This window comes from Cydia splendana, chromosome 17 (genome assembly GCF_910591565.1).
Source record: "Cydia splendana chromosome 17, ilCydSple1.2, whole genome shotgun sequence".
Classification (NCBI taxonomy): Eukaryota; Metazoa; Arthropoda; class Insecta; order Lepidoptera; family Tortricidae; genus Cydia; species Cydia splendana.
Genome location: NC_085976.1, coordinates 12,705,258 through 12,728,975, shown reverse-complemented (window position 1 = coordinate 12,728,975; position 23,718 = coordinate 12,705,258). Strand labels below are relative to the sequence as shown.

Genomic DNA, 23,718 nt, shown 5'->3' with positions numbered 1-23,718 from the left:
TCGCCTGTTAATTAATCGAAAAGGTCAGCCGTTTGCCGTTTTCACCAGAGACAGGAATTTGCTCCATAGGGAATACGATCTAGGACACTAAGGCAAAAATAAATAACTTGGCTATTGAACCAGTTGGCTATATCTTCGTCTCTTTTCATTGTGAGGTTCTGGTCAACTATTGTAATGATCAATATTAGTCGATCGAAGCCATCTTCGATAGTTTATACTTTATAGTATAATATTTGGATTTGCTATCTTAATCATGCAAGTTCGTTCGTGCAAGTTATAGGTCAAGTAAACTATAAGTACTAACTATTATGCCTTGGAACATAAGCATAGCATGATCCATATAATAGATTTAGACTGGAGTCTTTCATATCAGAGCCTTCGGCTTCATGCGCCTGATCAATATCTATAGACGGTATGCCAAGCTACTATCTGATGGTTTCACTCAATGCTAACCGGTTCACCTACCATTTATCGGATTCAATGTTTTATTTGATCGAGTACTAGATAAAAATACTGTTGGATTAAACATAAACTCAATAAAATAATCTCCTTTTATACTTATTTTGCGAGCGCAGTAAAGAGCAAGTACCTACCTATTCCACGGTAAACAGTAAACTTGGATTTCATAATAAAAGTAAAACATAAACGTACTAGGTCCGCACATAAAGCGCAAAGAAAAGGCAAACGAGAGTAAACTCCTAACTGCCGCGGAGAGGACTACCGCGCAATCTGTTTCACTTTACGGCGTCTTAATAATTACAAGTGGCCATTTCTTCCAATTAAGAAAAGTCTGGGGCGATAAATTGTGAGGGTTGTGTCGAGCGCTGTTTTACCGCGCGTAAACATGACGCGCTAGGGTTGTCGCTAGCTACAAATACGGCCGAATTAAACTCGAAGGTTTTAATAAAAGCGCGCCCGTCCATATCGCAGCAGGTAGTAGTCGCATTTACACGCGCCGCTACCGCCTTAATTAAAGGAGCACCTCCAACACGCACCGACGGGGCATGTCGAAGAACAAACGCAAATTTATTCGGACCGGGGTTTTTTCATCATCTATTAAATAAAGAAGTCGAGGAGAATGCTAAACAAGGTTGAGCGGCCCTCGCCCTGCGAGTTTTCCACTTGAAGTGGTGTGCTCCCGGGGGGGAGGGGGAGTGGCTTAGATAAGGTAAGGAGGATGAAGAGGCGAGATGCGCGGCGTAATGAACCGGCTCCGAGCAGTTTTTGTGTGGTTCGGGCGTCCAAATTGAATATTAGGCGCGATTTGAGAGCGAATGAACGGGCGGCGGAAATAAATCCGCGGTTATTATGCTACCCAAATGAGATTGAGGAAGACTCGCCCTGTTAGGCTTAAGGCCGCTGCTCAATTTCACCTCGGTGTAAATTGCCAGACGTAACCGTCCTAGCCTTGATTATTTTTGGAGATTTTAAGGAGCTTTAGAAAGAAGGTAGAGAATTAAATTATGCGGTAATATTTAACTAAATTATGTTGGGTACTCCCTTAAGCTGATTCTGTCTACTTTAGGTAGATAAGTTCCCATTTTATATAAAATTGAATTACGTGAAATTATTTCTCTAATATTCTAGTGGTACAATATTCAGTTTCTTTTTACTGTTACAACATACACCCACCTAGTTACAGAATATAGCTCTCAAGCTATTCGACATATCGGAACATCAAATACAGTTCGATGTTGGCAAATAAACGCGAAGTTGCAACAGTGTGTCAGCAGCGTGATTCCAGTAAAAACATTCGTCCGTAGGGCGAGGCGTAACCTGACGCCCCCGGCCGCAGCCAAGACGCTCGGTTTATGTAAACTTTATTACGGAGTGCAGTAACCCCCTCCCACCCCCACTTGAAATTGTAAGGCGCGTCCGTGCATTACTCAGCTCGCCGCGTTTGCACAGATCGGCGGCTCGAGCGCCAACCGGGTCACACCGGAGAATAAACTTGTAAACTCCGGAGCGCCAGTTTTCTAACTTGTTAAGGTATTCCTTACCAACTTAATCTTATTATCGGGTTTCCACCGTTTACAAAGTAAAGTCAAGAGTGTCGTCATGATTATAAGAGGTACCTATAATATAATCAAACTCCAGTATAAAATAGGCTAACACGAAAAGTTTTACCTCCAAACAGAATTGAAATCAAAACGTCAAAATGAGAGATTTGTGGCGCGCTCAGACAGAAGTAGGTTAGGTGAACAAAGACAATGTTCGCAGCAGCGGGGGCACGGATCGATTCGCATGCATTTCGTTTTGCTTGCAGAGCGACGGCAGAGGCACATCTGTGCGGTGCGCCGCGAGCACCCGAGCACAACAAGGGAGGCACCACCCCCACCGCGCGGTAACACGATACCCGACATTCGCAACACCTCGCTGACGCACTGTGAAGCACACTTCTATATTGCACTAGGGTCACCAACTTAAGCCTTAAAAATATTTTACGACGCTTCCGATTTTAATTAAAACGTTAAACTTCCGACCCGAGCGTTAGACGTAGGTAGGTTATTGTAAGCGAGTGACATCCTTAATCTTTGAAAGAGGTTTTGCATCATGGCAGCCCTGTAGGGGGTACCACTTGCATAGCGCCACCCACTTGTGCCCTGTTATGAAATCAACGTGTTCGAGCGAGCTCCTGCGCGTTGGCATTCCAAAATGGAAAAGGAACGCCTGTTGGGAATTTTTCAAAGCATATTTTTTCGTTGTTGAAATTTTAACAACCTCGGCTAAATTGGAAAAAGTTGTGTACTCACATGCCTCTCCTCTGCAGAGCTGATACCTGTCGACAAATGAGACGATTAAATTGTGTGAAGTACAATTAACATACGCCCGCACTCAGATTTAAAGGATTTTTCTTTTTATAGAAGCCTTAGCTAAGTATTTGAAGCCGTACGGGACATTATTTTAAATACATACAATTAAAAATAATGTGTGTATTATTATTTTATTAATTTTAAGGGCAGATAACGTGTATAACACGGAAGTTCCAGACAAATTGTTTAACACTTACGGCCAGTTAACCCATAAATCGTTTTTCGGGTGGATAAAGCGGGTGAAATTGAAACGTATTATAAACCGGATAGGGGTAGGTATAATCTCGGCGATGTACCCGGGCATGAGCCGGGTCGGGTGTAAAGTGCCCGATGAATATTGCAGGGGCTGTCGCGTCACGCATCTCAGGGTTGGCGAAATAGCTCAACTTTCTACTTAATAGCAATTATTATAATGATACTCGTAAAGCTCTTTAAAGGTGAGCCTCAAAAGGGAAAGAGACGCTTTATGAGTTTTATGGTAAATATGATTAAATACTGCAATATATTAATGGCTGTATGTTGTTTACTTTTAATAAGTATTTACAGGTATCTATCTACAGTACGGGAGGAATGGCGACGGATTGTGAAGCTTGCCACCGGCCCTGATATGACGACCACGACCACTCTGACAAGAGTGTGACGACAAAGAAGAACAGGTATCTATACATGTTTTGTTGACAAGTTCACAATGTGCCTCATGATTTCGAGAGGCCGTTTTTCAGCGTTATTAGGTACTTCTTGTGAGCTTAAACTAAAATTTGATTATTTTGCATTGTAATGTAAAACAAGCACACCTTCGTAAGGGTCGTATTAATATTAACTATTTATCGTGCTTTTGACTTTATACCGCATGAATGGGTGTTCAACTTACTTAGTTATTTACAAGTTTCGATAGAAGCTGTCGCCAAATACCTACTCCGAAGTTGCAGAATGTGCGGTAATGGAAGCCCCGCGAAGTTGTCAGATGCCTCCGGAACCCTCTGACAGAACCCTTCGAAGAAAGTTAACCGCAGTAGGGACGCTAATATAATTACCGAACCTTTCCAACCAATATGGTTAGGGTAGATAATACAACAATATTATTATGAACTCAAAGTCTACAAAAAGGCGCTTCAAAGAATTTAATCAGATGAAGTAGCTATGCTTTCTTTTTGATTTAGAAAAATGCCTTGCGTTTGGATAACTTTCAATTTTAGATGCACATCTGTTAATATTTGCTTGGGCATTTTCAATAAATTATCTGGTTAAATATTGATAGAATAGATACTAAATGCACTTTGTTTATATATCGTAAGTAAATTAAATAAATATCCTATATATCTAAGCACATACTCTAAAACATTTTAAAGCGACAACACAAAACAGGCTTGCAAACGTAAGCTAATAATTATTTTACTCCGAAGTACAGTGTGCGCAACAAAACGTATACCTGAAGTACACAGTACACCCGGGGCATACTAATGTCGCATCGGCAGTCGGCACACGCGCGGTGCATTGTACCCGGCCACTTCGTCTGCAGCGACTTATTTCGAGAATTAGAGTTGTCTAGCATCAATCAATGGTGATGTGTGCGTAGTGAATATCTTACGGGTTCTTGAGAAAGTTAGTATAGATAGTACATTTAGCATGTAAATTATCTACCTATTTATATGTTGCTAGTTAGAAGATAAACATACGAACGTAGTCTCAAGTGGTATAATATTCACTTTTTGTAATAAACTCAGAAGTAATGATTAACGTTTTTTTAGTGTAGTACATAATGTTAATAATAATCATTAATTACTATTTACAACACATTTTTTTATATATGTATGTCTCCGATACCCAAAGGTTGTCTGGAAGAGATCGCTTTTAAGCGATAAGACCGCCTGTTGTTACCTCTATTGTCTTTGTTTATGTACATTTATTGTAAACTACGTGTATGTGAGCTGTGCAATAAAGAGTATTGATCGATATTAAACTTTCGTGAGACATATTTTAAATTGTTTATACGACAACGGTTTCACTCACTTGAATTTTTAGTCGCTATTGGCGACATGTTTCGGGCCCGTCGGGGGTCCTTCCTCAGGCTCGAGTGCATGTCGCCAATAGCGACTAAAAATTCAAGTGAGTGAAACCGTTGTCGTATAAACAAGTATTGTATTGTATGATTTTTTTTTTAATTATATTTTGTCTGTTACACGCATACCTATTCCACATCATTTCATTATGATCATGGGCGCCAAAATGAATGTGCCTAATACAGCAAGTGTTTGTTTGGCCTGTGTTGTTTACCGTGCGGCACGGGAGACTATTAGAGCCCCCCTCGACCGCCTGACGTCTCCAATCCCACTACTGTTTCAATATTTACCAGCTTCGAGAGGCTTTTTGAACTCGCTGTTTGCGTGTTTTCGGATCGCTGACGGCTATATGGCTCGCCCGATATTGCTTTGGAAGTATGAAAAAGTCACTTCTCCGAATTGAAGCTACTTGTCAATGTTTGGATAGAATAAGTAAACAAGCGTTCAGTTTAGAAAACATGAACCGATTTTTTCATCGCTCCGGATAGCAGATGTAGCTTGTAGGTATATAAGTTGTATAAGGTTAGTTATAGTTATAATATTATTCATACAAACAATGGGAGCGGTGCGGTTTGAGCGTAGCGCGAATAATCCAAGCACGCGGGGCGAGCGCGCCGCAAATGAAAATGTAACACAGAAATGGATTTGGAAGCCGCCCGTCGCTCCGGTTAATTACAAAAGCAAGCGGTAATCTGCGCTCCGGGATGTTCCGGCTTAGCGCCCCCCGACCTCCCCCAGCCACTTCCCCGGCTAATTTGTGCCATTATCGGTGTACTGATGTAAGAGTTACCGAGCAGGTGGGGGCTCCGGCTCCTCCACTCTACCTTGCCTCAATTAATTATTCCTGCTGGTGTGAGCGTCGCGTGTTTTAGTCAATTAGTAACGTAATTTTGCGGGTGACTTGAGTGTATGCGGTCGCGAACTCAGCCGCGTTTTAATGTTTACTAAATTACCAGGATTAAAATAAATAAGCACGTAGGCGCTCCTACTTAAGTACGAGAATTAGGTAGGTATATAATATTACTGTCGGAGGGGATGAATAGTGAAAATTCTATGACTTTACCAGTTAAGTCAATTAAAAACGTAATTTTGCAGGTGACTTGAATGTCTGCGGTCGTGAACTCATCCAAGCTTTAAATTACTCGAATTAATACAAATTAGGTTAGTTTGCTGTTTACCCTGTGTTTGCTGACTAATATTTACATAGTTATCTACAACGCAAATTATAAAAATATAACCTTACCTTTTTAAAAGTGATATTTGCCTTGATATACAATTGCAACTGCTTCATATCAAAGCTTAATGCACGATTAGATATATTATAATAATTGTTCCAGTGAGCGAGCTAGCTTCAATTACCTATCATGCGGACAGACGGGATGCTAACTACCTACCCGTGCTAACAGAGCCAATTATTGAGGCTATTGCATTTAAATTAATTGTAGCAGCACATGCACTACTAATACCCCTCGCCTATGTACGTGCACCGTAATAGGATTGCTCCAGCGATTGCTCTGCGCACAAACTCAGGCGATCCAGTCTATGCATTAAATGCCTTTGACGTGCGTCGTGCTGTACATAGTGGGCCGTTGTTGGATATAATTGGCAAGGCGACAAAAGGCGGTCGGCTACAGGGCTCTGCGGCCAGGAATGATTCAGTGACTGACTAGCCCGGCTACCAATAATCATATAAATCGGTCAAACCGGGTGTTCTTGGCTATTCCAGGTAGGATTTGTGCGCTTGGGAAATCCAATCAGCTTTCCTCTTTCCCTTTGTAGGTAAATATGTACTTTGTATGAATAGCTATGTAGCTCGTATTATCTTGTTCGTAATTTACGTATCCTTAGTAATATTTATTGCGTATTTAATAAAATATTCTAATCATACAACATACAACATATCGTTTTGTTTGACTTTAAGGTGTGCTTGTCTGACACAATCAGTTTCGTTATTATATTAGTAGCAAATAGAAGTTCACTTCAATTATTTCCCTAGAAACATGAAATCTACCTAGCGACAGTAGATATTTATCACGATTTTTCGAAAATTGAGGCAGTTCGCGAACATTAGGAGTGATTCAGGGTCTTCAGGATAATTGCCTCATATTACTGATAAGAAAATTGACGCAGCTGCAGATACGACAAGGCTTCAGATGTATGTATGTTGTAACTTACCGTTCCCCTTGTCATCGGGCCGGTGCAGGTCGGGCGGCTTGGCCAGCACGGAGAGCGGGTGGTGCGGCACGCCGAGCCCCAGCAGCCCCGCGGGCGGCAGCGCGCCCTGCCCGAGCAGCGGCAGCGGCGGCGCGCCGTGCGTGGGTAGGTGCGCCGCGTGCATCTGCTGCAGCAGCCGAGGCAGGTCCGGCCTTTGTTGCTGCAATAATATGTTTACATAAAGCAGCGGTTTCGTGGAAAGATGCACTTAATTAAAGAACTACTTTAACGCCGTATCCAGTTGTGCTCTGGGGCACAAAAATGGCAGGGTCGCCATGTAAGGTTCGGAAAGGATGCTGAGTAATGAAACAAAGATTATTGATGTAAGTATAGAGTGACACCACAGATGTAAGTGCACAGAAAAAAACTATAGTTCGTTCGCGTTAAGAATGCAGTAAAATCATCATTGTCCGTCAGCCTACGATGCTCGTGACCAATCAAATCGTTCCTAATAATAAAGTATGCCTTCAACTGGTCACTGTGAACTTGATTTTTTAATTAGGAACGATTTGATTGGTTACGGGCGGCGCAAGCTGACGGAGTGATGATTTTACTGCATTATTAACGCGTACGAACTATAGTACATTCAGAATTCACACTAATTAACAAAACCTATGTACCTAACACACGACACGTTCTCTTCTCTTTATCTAACAATTGAGTGATATACCTTTTGAATAATAAGCTAAGCTTTTTAAATACAACATTGTTGGAGTTCCAAACTAGTTACTGGCTAGTAATTTTAGGACTACTATCACATTTCAACAAATCAAAAAACAAGTTTTATAACACAATTACCTTCTACATCCCTAAGCAAAAAATGTAACAAAAGGGATCAAACGATACAATGGCTGTGCTTATTATTATAGGGTTGGAACGTGTAAGTATACTTGAATAGGTGCCTATAAAGGGGTGAGTTTTGCATTTAAATTTGTTACTTGTTTTTTTCAAAGGCGGTCAAGGGTGGCACAGGTGGCAGGCAGTAGACGCCGCATCAGGTACGATAAAGCACAGGCGCGGTAGTAAGATTAATACGTGATTGCAAAAGCCCAATTTATGCATGGGTTTCGCGCGACGCAAATTAGCTACTCTGATTAAAGTGAAATAAAAAAAACATTTTAGTTGGGAGTGCCGACAGTCAAAGTGAATTGATGTGTCACCGCAGAGCGTCGTGCATTTTTAAACCGTAGCCGGCCCAAATTAAAAGTCCTCCACGGCCCCCTGCCGCCGCGATATTTTAAATTTTAAATGAGACCTCCGCCGGCGGCGGCGACTGAACGAAATTGATTACTCCTTCTCCATTATTCCCCTTTTTCCACTTTTCCCGCACTTCCCGTTCGTATCTCGTCTCGTTAAACGTTATTATTATACACTGCGAGCGGTTGCCCGCCCATCTGTCCCGATCTGCCCGCTCCCCGCCGCCGCGCTCGCGTCAGCGACCGCGCCCGCTTGCGCGCGCTCCGTGGCGCTCCTCCTCTCCGACTCGCCAAGCTTTTTCCGGTCGGACGAGCACGTTCTTTTTTAGCGGCCGAAAATTAATTGGATTTTCGCCGAGGGTGGAACATATTTTTTATTGGCCGCTCACGGCTGTGATTTATTGTGTGTCAAAAGGTGGCGAGCGCCACTTAGCTAGAGTGCTTTTCTACAATAGGGAATTTTTAAATTCCAATTATATTTTTGGTCCAATTCCTCAGACCCCACGAGAGCAAATAAACGCGCAAGTAATCTGTTTAGCTGCCATAGCAAGCGGCACGTGTTTGAGCCATCTTTTATAAAGCTCGACATAAATGGAAATATAAGCGCTAACATAATAAACTAGCGGATTTACAAACTGGCATTAACATTGTTTATTTTCAATGTTGTTAACCTACTGCAAACTGAACATGACATAATTATGTCAAGACAACACGAATGTTATGCAAATTTTCGAGTATGCCTGCAAGCATAATCATATACTAACAGAGCAGTGTCAATAATTCTCAGGTCAGTAGTCCACCTCGTTTCATTGAACATGCGTCATATAACTCATAAATTCATAAAGCGTGGGCCGAGGTCCTAGTGGTCCAAATTATACAAACAAAGCCGTAATTACCGCGTGCACCCGCGTTACTTGTCACCGTTTACCCCGTGTCACCCACGCTACCACGGTTCCACGACCCCGGTCACCCTCTGTACGTGCAGTGCACAGCCCTAGTCATGTCGACAGGCGCGTGATCTCTATTGTATTCCCCCATCTGTTACATTTATAAACTAAGCAATTCCTATTCCTATCTATACAAGATACAAGCTATTTTATAAACACCAGTAACAACAATAGACGCATTACACATTTCCTAAACGTACACCGTCAGAGGACATTGTTCGTTGAAATTTCGTAAATACAAGTATTAATTGAAATCAGAATATGTGTGTGCTGAGAACCATAATATTTGTATTAAATAGGTATGCTTTATGATTAATGCTACAGTTCAGAGTGGAGACGGCTGTCTCGTTTATTCGCTTAGTGGTAACCCTAACGCCCCCCACCAGATCCTTATGAATGACAATACCGCAAATCCACTGTGGCACAAAGGCAGTAGACTAAATGAAGCCATAAGCACATACTCCCATTTAGTTTTGGGTTGTAGGAGTTCGTTACATTTTTGTAAGCGCATAATTTAGTCGTGATTAAAGAGCAAAGCAGCCTTGGGGATTAAAACTTGATCCTCTTAACGACGTTTGCGTATACCCAGCTAACTTCGGAGAAGCCTGGTGTTACGGAGATTATATTATGAACTAGATTGAAGTTATATTAAATTTTCTTTAAGGATTATTATCGAAGTACGCGTACGTTAAACAATTCAAACAATTCAGAAAGAAATATAATACGTGCATTGTATAACAATTATTTCTAATCAGTGCCCTGTTTATAAAAAGCTTGTAACTTGTAATACAATTGGAAGTCCCTTTCTAACAAAAGGTGTCAAAAAGGGACCTCCACTTGTATTACAAGTTACAAGCTTTTGATAAACAGGGCACAGGCTGTAACTAGAGTCTAAAAATATTATGTTCATGGTTGGATGGAATAATTCCTTTGAGAATTGTGAATCCTTCCAACTTCTACCAAGGTCAATTTGTTATTCAAACGTATGCGAACAGAAAGAGAAATCACAAGATATCAGACATTTTAAATACGGGCGGAGGGCGGAGGCATGTCGGTCCCACTGGAATTAGAATGGATGAAGGTAGGCATGGCTGGATGTCTTTGTAAAAATAGGGACACACTCAAAAAAGATGTTAACAATATTGTAAAATTGTGCCGTTTCAATTAATTATTTTACTAAAATTGTTATTTCATAATACTTAATATACCGAATGGTTTTTGGGAAAACATTCCAAATTTAATTGGTCAAATTGCTCACAGCACAGCTCTAAGAATTCTGTGAAATAATTTACAATACTGCCAAAATCCAATTAATAAGTATTTTATTTACAGAGTGTATTATTGAGTAAATTTGCTTTAAAGTTGGAAAGCTTATATTGTAAAATTGACGAGAGTTGTAGCGGGTAAAATTTGTAAAGAAAATGTTAGGCTTCCCTAACCACGTTCACGTCTCGGCGGGATTACTCTCGATTTATAAATGGATAGCGTGCGGTGCTCTACGGCTAAGTTTTTTGCGTGAAAATATTTCTCTGAACACCGCGATGCTTTTGACACAAATATGGAGGTTCGGAGCCGTGCGCTGAGCGGCTTTCCAGATCCACAAAACAAAGAAAACTATTTCGATTACTGCGAAATTGTGGAATGGATTTTGGGGCCGGAGGTGCCTATTTGTATAGATGAAAGAGGATAATACAGCTTTTTGCCGTGGTGAGCGAATGTTGAACAGTTTAAAATGTAAAACATTGATATAATGTAGAGTAACCAACAGATGACCAGAAAAACGAGTCGCTTAACGATAATGCTTATTGCTTTTTTATTGCTCGGACAATTAGACCGCTCTAAGTAACATAAGTGGGCTTGTAATCTGTTTCTATATCATTAACCCACAATTAGTTACATTTTAATAGTTCTATCGAGAGACGAGGAAAGTTTCCATTCTAACGCCGGAATAATTAAGATCAGTTAGTTTGCGGTGGGAGCACATTAAAGTGCAATTACCAGCGATTGCTCCGCCGCCGCCGCCTTCGGATTAAGATATTGCTGCTGCTTTAAAATAATTGATTGATTGCCCGTATATTCTGCCAATTGACGCAATGATGTTGGCAATTAAAATGTATTGATGATCTAATGGCTTTGACTTTTTAATAGTCTGTTGCAATGCATTACGCATAGATATATTGCACATACATATAGGTATATTAACCATCACTTTTTTAGAATGTTTTATACTTACAAAAATAAAATTCCACAATAGAAATACCGTAACTGAAAGGATCAACAAGGAATTAGGATAACAACATTGATAGCTCGCGTCCGTCCCATTGTATCACAGTTGATAACTATCGATATTGTGCCCCGAACCACCCGCCCGTGAACGCGGGGCATAAAACGACGACATAAGCTGCAAAGAGGGTAGTTTATTGAGACAGGGTGGGGGCGCGGCTAACGCACCATTAGACGTGAACCGGCAACACGCGACGCGCCAACACACATGTTACACTTTCAACATAATTGCTTTTATCACTTACAGTTAAACACAAATAGTACATTATAAAGTTAAGGCACATTAAACAGCTAGCTGTAATTCGATTCGAACTAATGTTTTTTCACTCCAATGGTTCCATTTTTAGATTATTTTTACGTAAGTAGGAGTAATTAGTGTAAAGTCACTGAGAAAGTCTTTATTTATGATCTTCTTTAGATAGCCTAACCCAACCATAAACAAATCCGACACGTAGAAATGAAATGAATAAATCCTTTAGGTAAAAGAAAAACTCGTGAGCCGGATGAGTCGTAAAACTGATTTCATAATTTCATTGGAAGCGACGACAGGCCCGGCCCTAACTCACTGGTTGAAAAACAAGCGCCTAAGCGACGTGGAAAAGTTAATGCGGTAGCGGAGCGGGGCAGACGCACAAGAAATACCGAGGAGCTACACGATCCCATGCAATATTTATCACCGCCGCGAACGTGCCTCGGAAAAAATGACAAATTCATGTTTCCCCTCTCAACCTCCCCGCCGCTACCCCGATTTATTCTCGTCGTAATTTTTATCAGAGGGCGCGAGAGCCGACGTAAACTAGACAGAAATGTTTTCGCGACTCGCTTGTTTATAGAGCCATCGACGGGGAAACAGATACGCTCTATTTACACAGCGAGCACTCGTGTTTGCGCACCTATATCTCGAGATAATGTTGCATAAACGAGATACATAATACACTTGTTTATTCCGCACAATTACTGTCATAGATATGGATTTTCTATTACAAATAAACGCATCGTAAATTCTGATTAGATTATTAGTCATAAAGCAGCTCGATGTGGGATGTTCCTGCATCTGTGTGTGACAGGGCACGTCTTCGTATCGATCGGGGGTTTCATGAATATTGTTTCAATGCGAGCATTTGTGTCATGTATAGGTGAACATGAGAGGGTGCGAGTGTCTGGAAGCTATTACCTCGAGGTCGGAGCCACCCCTCAAACCGGCGGTGCGGAATAAAATCAGAACGAGAAACGATGCGCCCGCCGATAACGGGGCGTCGGAACGAGCCTCCCGACCTCAGCTCAGCGGGTCTATCTGCCGCGCTAACCTATATTGTCACCGTACGTAGGTACGCATTTACTCTTCACGTAACACGCATTTTTCTACCTTACCCTCTTTCGACTCAATAAGAAGCCAGTTTATTTGATATAGATTGAAACGAATAAGTACTGCTTCAGACGATATTCATAAATCGTTACAGGAAAAGTCATAAAAAAAACCTTGAAACCATTTCAATGAAATACGATTATTAAAGTCAACGGTAACAAATATAAAAGCGCCTAAAGTGAAACAAGAGGATCGTAAACAAAAGCTATAACAAAAGCAAGACGTTTAAATTTGGAAACGGAGCACTCTGCAAGACGGTAAGTGATTTTAATAGGCAGGCAAACAGAGTCCCCAATTTGAAGAGTATTCCCTCTTCACAAATCGGCGCGCGGTAGAATCGTCGCAAATCAGACGGGCCGGGGAGGCCACTCTCCGGGGAGAGCCCCTTTGATCCCTAGCTGACCCGAAAATAAAAAAGGTTCGTAATAAAAAAAGGACCGACATACGGAAGGTGGCGCAGCTTTTTTATTTAAATTAGAGTATTTTATAGGGGGAGACGATATTGCGTTTTGCCGGTATCTCGAAAGCTGTTCAGTAAATCTATAGGTAAATCCACGCCGGGGCGTTGAACCTTCAGCAAATATTTAGGGGATCTTTAGGCAGGTAGATTCTCTTTCCCATTCAAGGTATTCGCATCGTATAAGCGGCATAAAAGGTTCTTTAAAACCGAGATGGTAATACCCCAAGACGCTTACGGTATAGAGTTTACGATATTTCTTGAAGAATTGCAATGTGGCCCACATTACAATTCTTCAAGCAAAATATTGTGAAGCCAACAAACTTAAGCCACATTATGTGGGACATAAAGTTGGCTCACAATTCCAGGAATGAAATGTGCGAATATGCGCAAACAATCCATTTGAATCTTGATATGTAGCCAACAACACGTGAAGCTGCAGATACGCTAATCTTTGGCTAATTTTGTTACAAAAGCTGCCTCGTATTAAAATGCGCTAAGTTAATTATAGAATTGTGAGGTTATGGCTTTAAAAATAGGTAATAGATCAGTCGCGGGCAGAGGTGGTAACAATGTGGTCCGTGTGATCGAGTTGGCACACCGCCAAGTTCCAACCACAGACGGCGCAGCGTCAACTGACTTCCACCACTATTTTCGCCCTCATTATCTTTAAAGTGATTTATTTCAGTCGCCGCATCTACAAAACTAATAGATAGGTATCTATTTACATTAACACATGCCAAGCGTTAACACATCGCGAGAATAGGTCGCACTAACGACTTGGCACGAGTGCGAGAGGACTCGAGTGTAATAGACCGTCGCGATGAAGCGCTCACGAGTCACGACGCTTCTCTTAAAAAGTACAATTAGAATATCGTGAAATTAGTTAGAGCAGCAATTTGAGGACGGGCTCTAATTCGCGCCTGGAAAGGTGCGGTTAGCATCTCGTATGTAAATGCTAACAGCGGAGTCATTAGGCTGATACAGTGCGCGCCCACGCGGGTGACAAATGGCCGCTTCACATGTGTAATGCCGTTAAACACGAGGCTCTAATAATTACCAGCGGGGTCATCACGATAAATTAATACAATAAATTATTATTTTCTTTATAAATTGGTCGGCGTTGTAGTTTGTTGTAATTTTATCAGGCGGCTGGCGCGCGGCCAGATCGTCTAAGATCGTTTAATGAACGAGCGCCGAACTTTCGACCTGTTGAAAGCGCTTTTATAGAACCCACTCGAGTTTCGTACCTGCTCAAGTTTTACAAGGCTTTTACAGTTTTATTGTGAACCGAAAAACGAGCTTCATTAAAGATATTACAAGTAATTATTTTAAGTAAAAACGCAGTTTGTCATCGCGAGACAGGCGAAGCAGCTAGTCATGCAATCAGTCGCATAACTAAGCAAAGAGTGGACTGTTTGGACAGATGCCACGTAGAGCAGTAGTCGCTAAACATTCCACGCTCGCATTTACAACCAACAACCTACTGCTGTGCAAACAAGACACGTGTAGATTTAATCGGTTTCGCATGAAAAGCTGCGCTCGTGAATTTGTTCTGTTAACGATGTTACGCGCAATATAACGTTTAGACTGCACTCAGTGAAGGCATAGATTATACGCTTGATTGCGCGTTACATTTTTTGCAGCGACAATTGTAAGTTGCTTAGTTATACTTCCGGCGATTAATTCTTTTTTGTTTAGCGTGTGCCATAGATTCTAATTAGATACAAGTTAATTTGTAAGATTGTACAATAGTAGCCACTAACTCAGTTTCAAATACCAATATTAATAAGTCAGTCAGTCATGTGTTTAGTGGGTAAAAGGTTACTTACCCCAATGATAGCGTTGAGTTCCGTCATGGTGACCTGTTTCGCCCGCTCCACGGCCGTGGCCACTTGCTGTTGGTGCTCTTGTGACAGGAACGGTAGGATTTGTGCTATTATTGCATTCAGCCTTTTAGCTATTTCCGTCTGAAAAAAATAAAGTTTAGATTAGCTTCTTACTCGTACCAGCTAATGTGATTGAAGAGATTTACATACGCTTCAAAATATTTATTACTCTGAATTGCAGTGTGAAACACTGCATGTTTCAGAAGATTATAGCATCGAAATAACTAATGTAACATCAGCGATTTCGTTGCTCGGATGTTCTGAAATGTTCTCAATGTTATGATCACTCGCTATCGAGCATTAATTCAGAAATGTTTCCACGCCAAGAAACACAACGATACGATGATCACGCAGTCGGACATCGGAACCATAAAATAGCTCAGATAACATGAATAAAAACATGACATTTAAACGGTCACAGATTGATTGAGAGCAATTTAAATTCAGTGATCTATTTCTTTGTATAATATGGACAATTTACATTCAATAAAAGCTGTCATCGGCTAAATTAAACGCTAACTGGACGTATTTTACATACTAATTGACACGCAAATGTTGCTACATTCCAATACCTACTGAAACTATTTAATTGTACTGATTATCTATATAAAATAAGTTCAGATGGTTTTAAATGTTTTTTTTTAATAAACTCATTAATACGTGCACTCTGATGTAAGTTAAATGAAAAATAAGTGAGCAACGTACCGCATATTACTTATAGTATAATATTATGTAGATAATATAAGATAAGATGCATAAGTACCTACACGTATATACTGTAATAATATTTACTTATATGATGTAGGTCTTAAGATTACCCTGGGTCGTGTAGTACCTAAGTACAGAGGTACTCAGATCGTAACCATTTAGCGTAAATATTAGCTACAAAGGTGCCTATATACCTGTTAACTCACATTATTATGCACTATGATTACTTAGTAGGTAGATAGATACGCACAATACAATGCAAATCTTCATGTATTGTTGGTTTACTTTATTCCAGCGTGTAGGTATCTCGCCGTCATAATAAATCAGAAAACTAAGCAAATGAATGAAATGAATAAATATACGACCAACTAAATTGTACAGTTACAATTAACACTATAAACAATATGCGATGAATGAAATGATAAATCGCTGGCGCGCCATATTCATTGGCTTTGTACGTGTATTTTACGTTTAAATGCACTGTAATTATATTCACAGATCCGCTGTGAATCGAACACGAATTAACATAATGAGCCCGCGGAGTATGATGCGTTTAATATGACCCCTGTAAACACGAAGTCGATGTTGGCCGATTTTATTAATTATTAAATTTTATCCAGTCTGATTTTCCACAATGATATTTATGAGAGTGTCGATTGATTTCACAGCAGATTATAATTGGTGGGCGGTGCGTAGCATATAAGCTACATAATTGTGTAATCGGATTATGGATCGATAAGCTTACCCCGGACAGACAGATTTAGGCGGGAATCGTATAATTATTATTGTTAGGTACATCATATAATTATTATCGGTAGATTAATAAATATTCGTGCTTCCCATCACGTATATATACGAGTATCTATTTAGTTACTTAATAGTAATTTCTCGCAAATTATGATAATTATGATTAGCTGATTAATGTAATAACTTATTTCGGTTAGTTCTGTAACGGTTTCACGATCACCTCAACAAACAAAAAATTACCCTCCCATAGAAAATGGACCAGCCAAAATGTATCAAACAGCAAATTTTTTTTTCGCGATTTCGTGGTTGGTCCTATAGTAAAAGTTGCTCAGTATAATCCCAAAACCTCCCTGGCAACGGGAATGAATATTTGACCTAGAAATATTTGAACCTGCATCTGTATGTTTTTCATTCCCTGGGGAACCCAAGAGTTCTTAGACCAACTTTAGTCGTCAAGACAAACGCTGTTACTTTGTTGTGTCAAATACAGTTATAACTAGCGTGTGATTGTGACACTAAGTCCCAAAACAATGCGAGTCAGCCCGAGTCGAGTTGCCTAGGTTCGTAATAGCAGCCCCATTCGGCAAGGACCGCACGCTCCGCTGCAGCGCACGAGAGCAGCGCTGCATAAAGGGCGGCGCTCGGCGGGTGTCGCCGCACCGCAAATTGCACTTCAATTCCGCTCCGCTAAATAGCCGGACTGTTTGTCGCAACCCTGCCTTGTTACTGCTCGGAACTGCTTCTCTTTATGAACTTCGATGTTTGTAAGTACGTATGCGAACCAAGTTTCTTTAGGTACTAGCTATTCCTAGTTATAGAAATAAGGTTGCATACGTATAAAATGATACTTTATCTATATTAGATAAAAATAACAACTAAAATCATAATTAATAACTGCCAAATTAAATTAATACTTTAAGCTTGGGCTTAACTTTTTATAATTTCAGACAAGTTCTTTGTTGTTGATTTAAATAAGGCTCAATGAAAATGTGTAACTGCCTAGATGAGAAAATTTGAAAAAGGTTTTTTGCTAACAAGTTTCTTTTTAGGGTCCCGTACCCAAAGGGTAAAACGGGACCCTATTACTAAGACTTCGCTGTCCGTCCGTCCGTCCGTCCGTCCGTCCGTCCGTCCGTTTGTCACCAGGCTGTATCTCACGAACCGTGATAGCTAGACAGTTGAAATTTTCACAGATGATGTATTTCTGTTGCCGCTATAACAACAAATACTAAAAACAGAATAAAATAAAGATTTAAATGGGGCTCCCATACAACAAACGTGATTTTTGACCAAAGTTAAGCAACGTCGGGAGTGGTCAGTATTTGGATGGGTGACCGTTTTTTTTTTTGCTTTTTTTTTGTTTTTTTTTTTGCATTATGGTACGGAACCCTTCGTGCGCGAGTCCGACTCGCACTTGCCCGGTTTTTTTATGCCAATATGTATTATATAATATAATTTAATATTATAAAAATATAATAATAAATATACGACCTAATTCTATAATTGGCTCTGTAATGCTCTTGAAAAAGTTTAATAAATCATTCATAGGTGTTGGAATTCCTTGTATAAATAAATAAATAATATTAAATGGCTTTGCAGGACTGTCAGATAAGATTTTTATTTCATGAATGAGTATGTTTGCACCTATTTGTCAAAAATCGTATAGGTATGAAAAAGCAATCCAAATGTACAGTAGGTATGTAGTACAAGTGCGGCTGGAGTAGGTATGTACCTACTTGTATTTATGTCGTGTTGGGGAGCAAGCTGAACAATTCTGCGTCGTCGGCTGCCGGCACCGCAAATGGCACAGCAACACAAAGCGCAAGACTCGTTTGCAAATATCTGTAGTTTCTACTGTTTCTAGCATTCATCGACTTGCATCTGTACCTACATGTACAGTCAGGAATACTATTCGCCTAGCACCTTTGCATATAAACTTCTATGCAGGGGGGGGGGGGGGAGGGGGCACTTTTCTCTGCAGCTAACTGTACATAGTTCCAGCTCTTACGTAAATAAGTATTCTATTCGAAGTCCTATGAAGTGAATCATTTTGATGATTCTTTTTTGTGAAAAAGAAAATAACGACGAACTAATCAGCCTGCATGTTATTTCAAAGTAGGTATGAATAGTGTAAATATATGTAGTGTTTGTTAGCTGTGTAAACGCGGCGATCGCGGTAAACAATTTACATTTTCATTTCATATGAATACCTAATTTATGACCGCGGATGATTGGCTGAGCATTCATCTCCGATCTTTAATGACAAATATGTATAATAAGTCTAAAGTCTAAAAAGGTAACGACGATACAATAAATGCATATTATTGCACTAAAGTGTTAAAATGGTGTAAATAATATGTATTGGCGGTGTAACCGCGACTCTCGGCCGGCGCGGCGCGGCGCGCGGCGACACAACCCGAATTACCGCAAATTACATTTTCATTCCCTCCCGATGACTCGCCGAGCAACATCGTGTCCGCATTAATGAGACCTAGCTTTTCAGACCGTGAGAACTCATTTAATTTATTTATCTCGCTTTATATTGCGTTTCTGGAAAGCAAATTAAACAGATTATATCAATTTAACATGGGATCGCGGTTAATGAGAAATATAGTCGATTATATAGTTTTTTAATTAGTTATTTTGTAAATCCCACACGGAAACGGCTTTCAATGTAAATATCAATAAATTGAATATTATTATAACTAACCTGATAAATATGCAAAGTTAAATTTATTACTCTCATAATGGCCCCATATTAGTCTGATCATCCATGAAGCGTAGATAATGTGATAGAGACCACATTTCACGGCTTCGTAGGTTCGGTTTCGACCGAAACCAATACATAATCCAATTGCATTCCCATCATATCAGCCCGTGCCTACGCCGTCGAATACACACGAACAAAGAGCCTCCAGATTAAAACATTTCATTGACTTTACAAGTCGAAAAATCTCGTACCATTTGCACTGGCACGTACATAATTATAGCTAGACCGGCAGCCACGAGCGGCGGAATAAAAGCGGGCGTACAAAAGAGCCGCAAAAATACGTACTTTTGCGAGCTCTCCACAAAAGATATAGTACGGTTTGTCATTAAGGAGTTCATCCCGCGCGAGAAATAAAAGAGGAACGTTGGGTTTCAGGGCGAGCGGGCGCCGGGGGGCGGGGAGGGCTGCACTAATGGCTCCGACACTCATCCGCTAATGCCGTCCGTGACTCCTCTTTTTGCGCGATTTTCACGTGGTTTAGTCGGTTGAGCTTTTAATCTGGCACTGCATCTTGCCTGCGGTGACGCTCCATTTGTCCCCGCACTACCCTCCATTTAAACCTCCATATCTAAATTAATCGGAGTCGCGCACGGCGGCGAACACGAGAGAAGGAGTCACTTGGGAAATTAAAAAAGTTTACCACAGTTTTATTGTACCAACAGAACACATTTACTAACAGTAAACTGATAGTGCTCGGCGTGAGCATTAAATTTAATGCTTAACACGTACAGTGGTTGAAATATTAATGCGAATTCTCAAGAAGTCGCGCTTATCTTGCGAATGCAACCGAGTGCAACGCATACGGCGAGGCTGACCCAAATGGAGGCGCGGCCGCGCCACGTGGTGCAATTTATTGTCTTCCCTCCCGGAACGAATGTCGACTTCACACACGGTGCGGGAATAAGCGGACGCGAGTGCTTGAACGTTAGTAGTTAGTACATAAATTTGGTATGTCTGTTTTGTGTTAGCGCAATGTCCACGCCTCGGTGGCCGGGCAAGAAACGAGGGAGCTCGCAACTCTACGGTCCCGACCACTTCGCCCGATGAACTTTTACCGCGATTGTTTTACGAAATGAAACCGGACGCTTCCCAGTAAACTGCGGTCGCGTCCTTCATTACGCCTCGCGGCATCGTTTCATAAATTATTTCAGGCACGTTATCAGTATTCTTCGCGGCGAAGTTTCTACACTTCATTAAACAAAGCAGTCTCGTAAAGGCCACTATTGTATTAAAAGCCACGAAGCGGTTGCTCTTATGGCGCGGTAATAAATAATTCCTCCGACGAAATGGCAGTCGAGTCGATAAATGGGCTATTATTGCAGCAGACAGAGGCCAACATTATCATCGATTCGTATCGCATTCGCTCAGCAATAATTGTTTAAACACAGCCTGTCGCGGTACATTAGTGGCTGGATGGCGCACATCAATAATGTAAAGTACATATTCCTGCCCACTGTCCTCGCGGGTCGTTAGCTTTCTAATTGCACCTTACATTTTAATGGCCTTAACTACTTTGCTTATTATGCTTACAAGGTTTTCGAAGTTTACGGTAAAATGAAGTTTGACAAATAGTATGCGGGGAACACATGTAGTCAATTTATCACGAGTAAAGTGCTACTGGAGGACAGCATTATAAATTACTTAAAATAATTGGTGTTCGAACGCCCCGATACTTGGAGAACCGGATCGCGCCTGCGCTCGCCGTCGATATTCATTAAAGCAAAGTGTGTAATTATGTAGGACAAGTTTATTCAAAAGCGGACTAGAGGCGGTAGTGATCGGGCACGTCGTTATCTCGGTATACGGTGTCGCCGTGATCAGACCAGATAGATGTAATTGCGATCCACCGAGTGGCGAACAAGTGCCGCTGTCAATCATTAAGATCACTTTCAGTTATATGTTTTATAATTATTTCGACATAAAACAAAATGTCAATACTGGTGATGTAGTCTGCAGTTACTTGCATAATTAAAATTATGGACAGTAGCGTTTAAGTGCCACTTAAACGAGTCTGCAATACGTAACTTAATTCACTGAGCCCAATAAAATGGCTAATATAAAACAGCAAGCAGGTTGATTTATCCTATTAAACGATTGCAAGTTTTTGCGAACATTCAACCGTAACACTTTTAATTGGGTTCTAATACGACAACTCGAGTTGTTCTACGACTGATGACAAATCATTAAGTATTTATTCAAGGATTGAAAGCAACGAAAACGGTCGCTCGACACGCGAGTGGCATCGATTCCATGGATCGGTTTATGCGATTGTCATTTTATTACCTAAGGCTTGATGTTGTGTGCGCCGAGCGACGCAAACATGGCTGCTACGACATGCGGTTACAATAGTCCGCGTCCGAGGTGCATGTACCCTCGTGTTGACTCGAATGTTTCTCGCCAAACAAAGAGCCAGCTTCCTAGCTACCCCTGTTTGTTTAGGTCCTGCCAAACGTTTATTGCCCATTGTGTATCTTGCTTTTCGCTAAAGCCTTTTTGACTCGGCACTTTTTACAAGTGCGCGTATACCGAAGTTGATTACTGGAAATTCTGAAGCGGGCTGGTGTTTGTTTAAGAAGCGATGATGACTTTGCATAAGCGAATGAAATTATATTTTCTGTTCTCCGTGCGGAAAGCGCAACTTTCGGTGCGCTGCGCTAAACGAAACCCGATCACGTGGAATTGTCGGCCGAGGCGAAGCCAGGACATTTCTTACTTTACTTTAGGCGCAAACGATTAGTAAACAATATCGTTTTTAATGTAGTGCCTTGAAGAAATCGCATGATTTTGTGGAAAAAGCATACGTGCGAATTCCTCGATATGCTGAATTGACCAATTGAAGAGATAACACTAGATAGTTTCACAAGCAGCGGCAGTAACCAATCAGCGTTGGTATGTACACGGTTTTTTGCCGACATTAACGAGCCGCTCATAATGACTCGCGTTTCCGGCGCCCGCGGGCTCCGATCGCTTAACACGTGTATTTGTGTACGAACAAGAACACAATAGCGTGCGACAACTAATACACCTCCATTCTGTAACATAATAGCAGCAATTAACCACGAGCAAATAAACAAATTGAAATACATAGCTCCACCCCGATTACGAGTTCATCGATGATTATGCAAGATTGAAAGTCGTCGATAATCTGACGGCTGACGATTCGACACTATGCAATGTTTTGAATCGGCATTTCATTGTACCTGCGAACGAACGAAACAACGATTTCAAAACATTTGTTTTAGGCAGGTAACTATAAAATAAAAACTGCGAAATATCAAGCGAATGGAAGCGAATATAGTTCCAAAAAATGCTATTAAAATCGAACGCTCGCAAGTATCGAATTAGTGCCGCGCGGACGAGTATCGATTATATTTTTAGTTCACAGCGACGGCTCGGCGAACCGTAGTTAGCTATAAAACGCCAGATATCAACCGCTTATTTTGGATAATAACATCAATACCGAGATAATTTTATACCAAAACAGGTACATTAAATCGCTACAGCGTTTATCTTGCTGCAGTCCACGTGGACTCGGCGGCTACAAATTATTTATTTTATGGGCGCGGATGCTACCGCAACATAATGAGTTTAACTATTCGATACTACATTATAAATATGTTAATGAGTGTTATCGTCAATTAAGAAAGTTTCAAGTGATATATGAAGAGGTTTTCATTAGGTAACAGTTATGAGAACATTCTCAACACAGTTTTTATCTATATCTTCAACACTTAAGCCCACGATCCATCAATGTTACACGACTAAGTTTCACCTACAGTTATATTTGTAGATCGTCTGACTTCAAGAACAGATATCGTTTATCGAGCCCTGCATGATATTGATTACCCGATTATGCGAAATCCTAGGCAGTGTATTTTTGATAACTATATCTGATATCGGCTTGTTATTTGCTTGAACAGGCATTGGGTTTGTATTGATAAAGGACGTTTTGGAACAAAGCTATTATTATTCCGATAAGGTTATACATATCTTTTAATACCAGCTTAATTAATTAATAACTACAAGCTACATGCTACACATAGGTATACTTTTAATTATTTTATGAGAAAAAACACCAGATGGAAATGGATTATTAAAGGAAAATAAACATACTCTGGTTAAGTAGTTAATCTTTGATATATTCCTTCTTTTCATTCCTTTAAGTTCCATTACATATCGAGGGAAGTTCTTGATTTTTGATTTTAAAACTATATGTAATTTATTAACTTACATTTATAGACGGGTCTACCGCGAATTTATTTTATTAT

The 23,718-nt window shown here is 40.6% G+C and overlaps 1 protein-coding gene across 1 annotated transcript in view; it reads right to left on the bottom strand.

Annotated features, from left to right (window-relative positions):
• LOC134798819 (protein groucho-like) overlaps positions 1-23,718 on the bottom strand; it is a 75,564-nt gene that overhangs the window by 21,592 nt on the left and 30,254 nt on the right. Inside the window, exons 5-7 of the mRNA XM_063771204.1 lie at positions 15,169-15,306; positions 7,049-7,247; positions 2,754-2,779 (exon numbers count right to left, since the gene is read on the bottom strand). Coding sequence (XP_063627274.1) covers positions 2,754-2,779; positions 7,049-7,247; positions 15,169-15,306 — 363 coding nt within the window. The remainder of the gene's footprint in view (positions 1-2,753; positions 2,780-7,048; positions 7,248-15,168; positions 15,307-23,718) is intronic.